A 12,044-nucleotide genomic window follows, 5' to 3' on the forward strand; every position below is an offset into this window, starting at 1 on the left:
TCGTGCCAATGCTCGCTCGTTCGACGTCATCTTCCACATCTGGCTTCGATGCCGCTCATCATGCCAGCGTTCACATACTGCCCCTCGCCCTCGTGCCACGGCTCGCTCGTTCGTCGTCGTCTTCTTCCACAGCTGGTTCAAATGCCGCTCATCATGCCAGCGTTTCCATACTGCCTCTCTCCCTCGTGCCAGTGCTCGCTCGTTCGACGTCATCTTCCACATCTGGCTTCGATGCCGCTCATCATGCCAGCGTTCACATACTGCCCCTCGCGCTCGTGCCACGGCTCGCTCGTTCGTCGTCGTCTTCTTCCACAGCTGGTTCGAATGCCGCTCATCATGCCAGCGTTTCCATACTGCCTCTCTCCCTCGTGCCAATGCTCGCTCGTTCGACGTCATCTTCCACATCTGGCTTCGATGCCGCTCATCATGCCAGCGTTCACATACTGCCCCTCGCGCTCGTGCCACGGCTCGCTCGTTCGTCGTCGTCTTCTTCCACAGCTGGTTCGAATGCCGCTCATCATGCCAGCGTTTCCATACTGCCTCTCTCCCTCGTGCCAGTGCTCGCTCGTTCGACGTCATCTTCCACATCTGGCTTCGATGCCGCTCATCATGCCAGCGTTCACATACTGCCCCTCGCCCTCGTGCCACGGCTCGCTCGTTCGTCGTCGTCTTCTTCCACAGCTGGTTCGAATGCCGCTCATCATGCCAGCGTTCACATACTGCCCCTCGCGCTCGTGCCACGGCTCGCTCGTTCGTCGTCGTCTTCTTCCACAGCTGGTTCGAATGCCGCTCATCATGCCAGCGTTTCCATACTGCCTCTCTCCCTCGTGCCAATGCTCGCTCGTTCGACGTCATCTTCCACATCTGGCTTCGATGCCGCTCATCATGCCAGCGTTCACATACTGCCCCTCGCCCTCGTGCCACGGCTCGCTCGTTCGTCGTCGTCTTCTTCCACAGCTGGTTCGAATGCCGCTCATCATGCCAGCGTTCACATACTGCCCCTCGCGCTCGTGCCACGGCTCGCTCGTTCGTCGTCGTCTTCTTCCACAGCTGGTTCGAATGCCGCTCATCATGCCAGCGTTTCCATACTGCCTCTCTCCCTCGTGCCAATGCTCGCTCGTTCGACGTCATCTTCCACATCTGGCTTCGATGCCGCTCATCATGCCAGCGTTCACATACTGCCCCTCGCGCTCGTGCCACGGCTCGCTCGTTCGTCGTCGTCTTCTTCCACAGCTGGTTCGAATGCCGCTCATCATGCCAGCGTTTCCATACTGCCTCTCTCCCTCGTGCCAGTGCTCGCTCGTTCGACGTCATCTTCCACATCTGGCTTCGATGCCGCTCATCATGCCAGCGTTCACATACTGCCCCTCGCCCTCGTGCCACGGCTCGCTCGTTCGTCGTCGTCTTCTTCCACAGCTGGTTCGAATGCCGCTCATCATGCCAGCGTTCACATACTGCCCCTCGCGCTCGTGCCACGGCTCGCTCGTTCGTCGTCGTCTTCTTCCACAGCTGGTTCGAATGCCGCTCATCATGCCAGCGTTTCCATACTGCCTCTCTCCCTCGTGCCAATGCTCGCTCGTTCGACGTCATCTTCCACATCTGGCTTCGATGCCGCTCATCATGCCAGCGTTCACATACTGCCCCTCGCGCTCGTGCCACGGCTCGCTCGTTCGTCGTCGTCTTCTTCCACAGCTGGTTCGAATGCCGCTCATCATGCCAGCGTTTCCATACTGCCTCTCTCCCTCGTGCCAATGCTCGCTCGTTCGACGTCATCTTCCACATCTGGCTTCAATGCCACTCATCATGGCAGCGTTCACATACTGCCCCTCGCGCTCGTGCCACTGCTCGCTCATTCGTCGTGGTCTTCTTCCACAGCCAGCTCCGATGCCGCTCATCATGCCAGCGTTCACATACTGCCCCTTGCGCTCGTTCCAATGCTCGCTCGTTCGTGGTCATCTTCTTCCACGGGTGGTTCTGATGGCGCACATCTTGCCAGCGTTCTCATACTGCTCCTCGCGTTCGTGCCACTGCTTGTTTGTTCGTCGTCTTCTTCCACAGCTGGCTTCGATGCCGCTCATCATACCAGCGTTTCCATAATGTCCCTCGTGCTCGTTACAATGCTCGCTCGTTCGTCGTCGTCTTCCTCCACAGCTAGTTCTGATGCCGCTCATCGTGCCAGTGTTCTCATGCTGCTCCTGGCACTCGGGCCACTTGTCGCTCGTTCGTCGTCGTCTTCTTCCACAGGTAACTCCGATGTCGCTCATCATGCCAGCGTTCCCATGCTGTCCCTCGCTCTGCGAAGGTGCTTACCGCACGGACGCAATGCTAGTGGGTGTGATGCTTTCGATGAGTTCTGCCGTACGCTTCGACGGACAAACCTTTCGCTTCACCTTCTGAGTCAGTAGCTGCGCCCGGCTCCTTCGATGGAAACACGTGAACGAGACGGAGGATCGTGATGCAATATGTGATACAAGGAAATGTGAAAATAATACCATTACGTTTCGTTCAATACGTCGTCATCGGGAAGATGTCGCAATGATTTCCCATTCATGGCCGTAGAGATAAGTGCCTTTGTTTTTCTCTGGTGTAAAAATGCAAGCTTCATTAGATTTAGGCTCGGGACTCTTGTGGGAGGCAGTAGGCCACCGATATAACCCTCTGCATCGCATTTTGTGACGCTAAACACAATATTGTAGGATCCTTTTCGGCGTTCTTGCCACGAGTGGAAGTACATTGGCCTCACTAAACAAAATGGGTGTTGGTAAAACCTGCAAAATTCCATTACCTAGAAGGAAAAAACCATTCAAAAAACACAAAGGACAAGAGGAGAGGTTCACCCACAACGACTCCTCTTGTCCTTTGTGTTTTTTGACTGGCTTTTTCCATCAAGTATGTACCAACTAGCACAGATTTCAACGCTTCTCCATCATCTACTGCAATTACGTTATCTCGGTAGTTTGGACGGGAGCAGCCGCTTCCTAGGACTCCAGCCCATAAACTCGCCATCACTGAGTGTTACTGCCCCCCTCCCCACCCCCACCATCGCTCATAACCGCCCATACTTTCCCGCCAGCCTATTTGCACTCTTTTCGAGTTTACATTTTTATTCAAAAGGGCCCAGTTACCTTACATCACAAACAGAATGGCTCCTTACCGGGGAAGATAATGAGGGCAGGCTCATCGTTAATATTCAGCTGATGGCGTAACAAGTCTAATGTGACTCCATTTCCCATGGTAATGCGTATGGTCCCGGCCGACTACTGAACGTCTGCCAGCTTGCTGAAATGCTACCATTCTTCTGAGATCGCTATGACTTTTTTCATACGTATTAAACATATTGTTTGTCACTTAAGAAACTCGGAAATCTTTGTACCTTAAACAAAATATTATATCTGCTGGGATCTATGACCTAGTATCTGAGTCTTTTGGCCTAAAATTCTTTAAGCCTCACAAACTACAGTTTGACTTCTTCCAATACAAAGGTAGCTATTTTCAAGTGGCTGCACTGGTATGTACCATATGACACAATCTGTTCAAGTGCTCCGGCAGTCTCGAAGTCCTTGTTATTATCATTCAGGTGGTAGGCTCTGCCGGCAAAATCACAATGTTTTACAACTCTGTTGACGACTTGTTCAAAAGTGAACAGAGGTGGCAGAGCAATCCTACATATTTCAAGGAATTATTTCATGAAGAAGATTATGCAGCAACGACCGACAATAATTGTCTATGTCAGCGAATAGCGTGGAAGCAGAGAAAATTCCGCTGTTTCGCACAAAAGAAGAAGCATTGATTGGGATAGCAAATCAGTAGGATAGTAGTTTATTCAGCCCTATACACTTGTAAAGAAAAGCTTACTAAGTAAATTAACAAGCATGTTCATGCGCACAAGCAAACATGAACGCGTCTGACTCTATGACAGCGGAAACGCATGGCCAAAACGCTAGCTTGAGCAAGCGGGACAGTAGCAGTGAGGGAATTAACAAACGTGCTGCCTGCAGTTTCAACGCGAACTACGCTGCCAGAAGATAGCGCCCACGGAGCTCCTAGAATTTGTACTCATAGCAGAGGGTTGTCAAAATAGGGCCCGCGCGGCAGCGTGCGACGGCACGATACGGATCAGCCGCCGGAGGAAACTCCCCCCCTCTCTCCGCTCGCACCGGTCCGTGGCGGCTCCTGTAGTTTGCGCCCACGCGTCACCCATACGCTGCTTCTCGTGATCTTCCGATTAGCGAGGCAAAATTTAAAATTAAATTATGGGGTTTAACGTGCCCAAACCACTTTCTGATTATGAGGCACGCTGTAGTGGAGGACTCCGGAAATTTCGACCACCTGGGGATCTTTAATGTGCACCTAAATCTAAGTACACGGGTGTTTTCGCATTTCGCCTCCATCGAAATGTTGCCGCCATGGCCGGGATTCGATCCCGCGACCTCCTGCTCAGCAGCCGAACACCATAGCCACTGAGACAACCACGGCGGGTGATTAGCGAGGTAGTCGTGCCAACTTCGCTACGTTTGGAACGCGCCGCATAAGACAGATTAGCCGCGCAAGCCAATGCTTCGCGAGATAAAAGCACGCATAAAGCTGCTCTCTGATTTCGCATTATGGTACGTTCACACTGAGGAATCCGGCGTCTACAGCGAATGGAATTCTCCTGGCGCCGAAAATCGCGTAGTTCACACTGCTTGCGGACCGCGCCGCCGGAAAGACATACAGCGCCATCTGCCCCATAAAGTGCGAACCTCCAATCAAGCGCGGTATATCCCGGATGTTCGCGCGGCTCGAAATTGCGCAGTTGTCTCCTCTCGCGTCGAGTTCGTGGATTTATGTTGCGCGTCTCCACCATTACTTGGAAAGACAATGATGAACCCCGAGCAAGAAGAGGCAGTACTGCTCGGCCTGTTGGCAAGCACCTTTCTGGCGATGCATAACGCGCAGAATTCGCCGAAGCTCGCGACCGATCGTGTGCCACAAGTCGTCCTTCAGCACGTTGTCTTTTTGCTTCAAGTGGCGCTTATCGTAGAGGACTGGGTGGTTGCGCACCAGTTCGATGAGCATTTCGGATGTGGATGTCGGGGCGGACTTTGATCACTGCGACGACTGTGACATCACGTGAGACTCGGCCGCCATCTTTGGAAGTTCTGTTTCGCGCTCCCCGATTGGTCAGCGCCGCGCGGCGGCGAGGCAATCCGGCGGCAGCTGCCGCAAAAATCGGTACGGGAGCGATCGGCGCGGAAGGGGCTATTCCGGCGGATCTCGCCGCCGCCGAACTGCGTTCCGCCGAACTGGGCGCCGCTCCAGACGCCGAATGTCTCAGTGTGAACGGGGCATTAGGGAGTATCGTAATCGTCGATGAGTTTTTTTTTCAACACTTTCCATGCGCTTCCGGAAATGTTCAGTGAATTTCACATATAATGTTGCCAATATAAAGGAGCACCTTCTCTTAACAGGGTCACCAAACTTGTTTTGGAAATAAAGAATATTAATTTGAATTCGGATTCGCTGACATTTACTTCTCACTGGTGCCGCCGGACTTGAGTCTCGGTGCTCGCCTGTGTCCGTGTATTGCATGGAGCAATGCTGAGACGTGTTGTCCCAGTCGCCAAGCAGAACACGCAATATCGCGTTCTGTACCTTTTGTCGCAAGTATCAAACGCAAAACAGATGGTATGACTGCTGGCAAAAAAGTCAACAAGATTTTTGAAATATTTATGGCTGTACAAGAATACGGCAAACCGTGCGCTGATGTGGGTACCCAAATATTGCTTTCATATATGCATCCAAGTTCGTTCACCTAATTAAGTAAAATAACTATGAATAATTACATATATTTACGACTACTGCTTGCGAGGTAAAAAGTATTGTTTTATAGACAAGTAATTTAAGCGATGCATTGCAATCACTTCATATTTATTACGGGAAAATTTCTTCATAAATACCTACGTAGCAAATACAACCGCACAACAACAACATCCGTATAGTGGTCAGGAAAACCCGTATCTTGACAGCCCTATAACCGAGGCTGAAGTTCGAGCGGAACTCATCAGGCTCAACACGAAATCCACGCCAGGCCCCGATGGAATCACCAACAAGATCCTGAGAAATCTCGATGATGAATCTATGTCGGCCCTCACCAAGTATATTAACAACTGCTGGGAACAGGGTAATATTCCACGTCAATGGAAAATCGCCCAAGTTATAATGATTCCAAAGCCGGGAAAGAAACTACAACTTGAGAATCTCAGGCCTATATCGTTAACGTCCTGTGCTGGCAAGCTCATGGAGCACGTCATTCTCACACGTCTAACTAATTACATGGAAGATAATGGCCTTTTCCCGCACACCATGATTGGGTTTAGACCAAAACTGTCTACACAAGACATTATGTTGCAAATCAAACACCAAATAATGGACGCGGGACCTCAAACACTAGATACAAAAGCTATCCTTGGTCTTGATCTTACGAAGGCCTTTGATAATATCACCCATAGGGCTATTTTAGAAAACTTACAAGGCCTAGGAGTGGGGCAACGAACCCACGCGTATGTTAGAGACTTTCTCTCTGACCGTATTGCGCAAATCACAATCGGTGAAGTGAAATCCAAAGAGATAAAACTCGGAAGCCGAGGCACACCACAAGGATCAGTCTTATCTCCCTTTCTTTTCAATGTAGCTATGATTGGCCTGCCAGCAGAATTAGAAAATATAGAAGGATTACAGCATAGCCTGTACGCCGATGATATCACCCTTTGGGTAACAGGTGGAAGTGATGGGCAGATTGAGGAAATCCTCCAAACAGCCATACATACGGTTGAGAAATATGTCGTGGATAAAGGATTGAGATGCTCGCCGCAAAAATCGGAATTACTTCTTTACCGACCGACACGCAGGGGCCGTAAGAGTTCTACGGATAAACCAAACATCACGCTTTTTGTAAATGGCAACCAAATACCTATTGTCGACAGCATTAGGGTCCTCGGACTCCACGTATCAGCGAACGGTCACAAAGGGGAAACAATCAGAATACTAGAAAACAGCGCACAACAAACAATGAGACTAATTAAGAGAATAGCTAATCGCCATTATGGGATGAAAGAGAACAATCTGGTACGATTAGTCCAGGCTTTTGTCATCAGCCGCATAGTATATGCAACCCCTTACCTAAATCTCCAAGTAGCAGAAAAGATAAAAATCGAAGGCATCATTAGACGATCATTCAAACAAGCCATAGGTTTACCGATAAACACATCGAATGACAGGCTCCTAGCCTTAGGCGTCCACAATACGCTCGAGGAACTCATAGAAGCCCATACGATAGCGCAATATGAAAGACTCTCACAAACACTTACTGGCAGACACATACTTAACAAGCTTAGAGCAACATACGCATCACAGTATGGCACTAAAGTAGACATTCCCCACGACATAAGGAAGCAGCTGATTATTCCACCGCTACCCAAAAACATGCATCCCGAACACCACAGGGACAGGCGGGAGGAAAGGGCAAGGGCTATACAGAGGAGATTCCAACGCTCTCAGGACGTGGTGTACGTCGACGCGGCAGAGTACACGATTAATCAAAATATGTTTATCGTTGCAGTGAACTCGGAAGGTGAGCTTAAGGTCAGCGGATCTATTAAAACCAACAGAGCCGAGGTGGCTGAGGAATCGGCCATTGCTCTCGCAATGGCTTCCACACTGGCCACGATAATAGTCAGTGATTCTAAAACCGCCATTTTAAATTACGCAAAGGGGCGCATTTCGCCGAGATCACAACGTATCCTGGCAAACTTCCGCGGTGAGCGCGTTGTCCATATCATCTGGGCGCCTGCGCACTCCTCTCTACCCGGCAATGAGGCGGCCGACACCGTGGCTCGAGGATTCACAAGCCGAGCCACCGGGGCGCCGCGGCTGCGGCTGACAGGGGACCGGATGGTTGGCTACAGGGAGATAACTAATCATTACAGATCATTTCCTCCCGCACACCCATCATTTTATAAGCAGCAGGCGGTGGCATGGCGCCTCCTTCAAACAAATACATATCCAAATCCGGTGACTTATAATCATTATTACCCAGACCAATATTCGGCCAATTGTAAATTTTGTCAAGAAAGGGCGGACCTAGATCACATTATCTGGGCCTGCCCTCGGGCGCCCCGACAGGGCCAAAGAATTCAGGATCGGAAGCAGTGGGAGACCGTGTTGCTCAGCTCGGACCCCGAAGACCAACTTTTGGCTGTCCAGCAGGCCGAGGATGCCGCTAGAGCTCAAGTTGGCCCCCCCACCGATCTGCCGGCTATATAAATAAATGTGATTTCTCTCTCTGTCTCTCTCGTAATCAAAACTAGTGGAAATGAAACGAAGTGGTAATCGCTAGGTTAGTAGAGTTGTTACGTGAACTTTTGTGATTTTCGTTGCACGAGTCAGGGCGTCATAAGTTTAGTAACTTTGATATTTGTGTACCAAAGTTTAGTACATTAAGAAGTGCAGTCTGCACTTGTGACTTGATGACAATGTCGCTTTCTTTTCTGGCAGAGCTGTTTCGCTGTACGTAAGTGTGAAAGAAGCTGAATTTTTCGTCCAGCCAAGTTCAGGCAGATAGCTTCTCGAAAAAGTGTCACATTTTGTGAATCCTAGTTCTTACAGTAAAAGTAAAGTGCAGCTTTATTACTAAATTTGTGTTGTAATAAAGTGGCATCTATGGTTGAAGCCGTGCATCAAAGCGACTAAAGATTGTAATTTTAAAAGATGATAATTTCTATGGAACAACTTACCTGGTTTAGCAATAGTCATAGTCTCTGTAGTGACAACCCCTAAAATGGCTACGCTCGTTCCTGAAATGTTGTAAATTATGGACTTCGGTAGTGTAATATTCGCATTTGTGAACAAGGGCTCTTCTGTGGTATCCAGGTTAGTCCCGAGAACTGTAACGCTTGCTTCTTTCATTTTCAATAGAAAAGGGACCAGTCCTGCAGGTCCATCATCAAATTCATGATTTCCAAGGCACTGTTGGATAAACATGTAGAGTAAAAATTAAAAAAAACACAGCATGTATTTCATAATTACACCAAAATTCATAAATAGATATATTACTAGGGATGTTCATGTATGAAAATTTTAGGATCGCATTGAATACAAATTTTAGAAAGACTACCTTGGAATGGTGACTGGAATATTACATAACTCCAGGTTCTCATGAAACTGAAATATGAAAGTTGCCCTGAGTCCGCACGAAAACATTTAGTTAGGTTATTTGTTTCATCGAATGACATTATCTGCAAGCATACAGATAAACGAGTAACCAATAGAATGGCTTTCACATCTTCAGCACGTCAATACAACGACCGTAATGAAACAAAAAATATCTTTTTACCGCGCACCTATAATACAGTACAGTGCCCGTTGAGGGAGCGAAAACATTACTACAGCACTGCGCTTAGCTTCAAATATCTTGACATGGAACAGCCGCCACAGTGTTCTTGTATTGAAGACGAGGAAACCACGTGTTCCCGATTTCTATAGGGTCACCATCTAGGCCACAGACCTACATCTCAATATATTGTAAACAGCCTTGTGCATCCACTACATGCAACATTATTTGATTGAAGTCGACGATCCCCGTACCCGCCATGAAATTCCGCAGCAGTCGCAACACCGTCGATTCAACGTCGGCTCTTGCTTGCGGCACTTGATCTATGCATGCCTCTACACCTGATGCGATGACCTACGTCAAAATTCCCCCTTTTGCGATCCTGGCGTTTTCAACGGACATGGTAGTCCTGACGTTGGTCACTGGCTGCGCTTGCACTAGCGTGTCAGCACCAATCACAGGTGGGATCCAACAATAATGCTCGCAAACGTTCTTTCCTACATCGACGGCACTCGAGGGGCATGGCTCCGGACTCACGGAGAGGAGATGACGAGCTCGGACCTCTTGAACGAGAAGCTCTGTGACCTTTTTGGCAATCTATTTGGTTGCCAACTCAATGCAAAGAAGGCCCCTGCCACACGCGTACAGACGTCGACCGAGTCCTACGTGTCGACGATTCTCGACGCCTTCCCCTTTTGTAGTAGGGCCGACGTGAACATTTCGGAGGACGGAAAGGTTAGCCACGTCTTTAAAGGCATCGTCACAGGCATCGATACGATCCTCAAAGAATGCCGTCATCTCGATTATGCTCAAAGTAACCGAATATTTCAACATATCACGTGCCTTCCCAATGCTACATCATCTTATGCCGACCTCTTCCACCAGCCCTCACGATGTGGCAACTTAACCCACATCATTATTGGGGACGTTAAAACATCACAGCCGGTGGCCACTTCTTTCCTGTCATCTTATCATTCTCGGGCGCGTTGTCCTCGATGCAAGCTGTCATCCGCCAAGCCCTGTAAATCGTCGGCCTTCACTCCGTTCGTCCCGTGCGCTCTGGACCTTTTTGTCCACCCACGCTGCCACCTCGCTCCCCTTACTTATCTTACGGACAACTCAAATCGTCCGAATGGCGCACCATTGACGGCAAGGTGATATGTTTTAACTGCCGACGCATCGAAAATATCACTCGTCAGTGCCACAGCCAATGGAGTTGCCGGACACGCTTTTCTACTGCTGACCACCCTCCTCCCGCTAGTTCGTGCTCTTCATTCACTCGCTCTATGTGCAACCCATCATCTCAGCCTGCTTCAGCTCTAACAAGACCCCGCTACGCCCCCTCACGTTCTTTCTCCCGCCGTCAATCTAGTTCGCGTCCTTCACAACGTGCTCCTTCTGCGACCTATTCGCAGCACCCCGGCCGGAAAATTACAGTGCAGCTTCGGGAGCTGAAGCTGCATCGACGACTTTGGCACAAGAACCTTGCTTGATCCTACCCACAAACCAGAATCTTTTGGGCGCTCTTGTTGACAATGTTCCTTAGTGCGCGTTCATTGACACCAGGTAACATGTGTCTATTACGAGTGCTGCTCTTCGCTATCGATTGAAGGCAGTTCTGACGCCTGCCCCGAACCGAGCCGTACGAGTCCCCGACGGAGGAACTGTCACTATTGTTCACATGTGCTCTGCCCGAATCACCATCGCTGAGAGAACCACCGTCATTCTCTTCACTGTCATCGAGCATTGCCCCCACGAACTTATTTTCGCTCTGGATTTTCTCGCCACTCACTCTGCCCTCAATGACTGTTCCGCCGGCTCACTTCGCCTGGACATGCCTCCTCTTCGCGACCCTTTGGACCCGCCTCAAATCCGTTTTAGCTGCATGGAGTTTATTCGCCTCCCACCATGCCTGCGACACACGTAGACGTGTCTTCAACACCAGCTGCGAGACAGCGCACGCACACCACGCAGCAGGGCTCGGGAGAGCCGCTGTACATAAGGAGATTTACGTTGTGGCGCCAATGCCGGCCGTTATGGGGTTATGGTGTTGGGGTTCGGCACGCTTTACTGAGAATTACTGCCAACAGCACCTGCCTTCCCTTTGTCAATTTCGTGCTAACCACACAAGTCTTCTCATATGGGATCTCATTGGCTGGAATTATCGCTCTGCAGGATGATTAGGTCAAGCCCTCCACAGTCGAAGCTTCTTGCCGCTCATCCATGCATACCGCGACGCATTCTCACACCAGTGGCATCGAGATTGAGAAGATGGTTTACTCTGACCACACACCTGCTCAAGCTGAAGACCTATTTCGCGTTCTTGAAGGTTCTTGCGACATTTCTTATGTTGACAATCGGTCCTTAGGCCAAACATCTGTCGTAACCCATCGCATAAACACTGGCGATGTGAATCCTATTCACCGACGTCCATATCGCGTTTGCGTGTCATTTCAGTTATCCAACACGCAGCAAAAAAGATCCTTGCAAAGGACATTATCGAGCTTTCCTGTAGCCCTTGGGCTTCTGTCGTCGTAGTTATCAAGAAGAAGAAGGGAGCGTGTCAATTTTGTGTAGATTATCGCCACCTAAACAAGATCACCAAAAAGGACGTTTACCCTTTGCCCGGTTTTGATGACGCTCTAATGTGCCTGTGCGGAGTCACCTATTTTCC

The 12,044-nt window shown here is 49.7% G+C and overlaps 1 protein-coding gene across 1 annotated transcript in view; it reads right to left on the reverse strand.

The window, feature by feature from the left end:
• The window catches only part of LOC142591628 (protein 5NUC-like), a 162,611-nt gene that overhangs the window by 74,155 nt on the left and 76,412 nt on the right, over positions 1-12,044 (reverse strand). Inside the window, exon 3 of the mRNA XM_075703926.1 lies at positions 8,775-9,006. Within this exon, the coding sequence (XP_075560041.1) occupies positions 8,775-9,006 (232 nt within the window). The remainder of the gene's footprint in view (positions 1-8,774; positions 9,007-12,044) is intronic.

This window comes from Dermacentor variabilis, chromosome 8 (genome assembly GCF_050947875.1).
Source record: "Dermacentor variabilis isolate Ectoservices chromosome 8, ASM5094787v1, whole genome shotgun sequence".
Lineage (NCBI taxonomy): Eukaryota > Metazoa > Arthropoda > Arachnida > Ixodida > Ixodidae > Dermacentor > Dermacentor variabilis.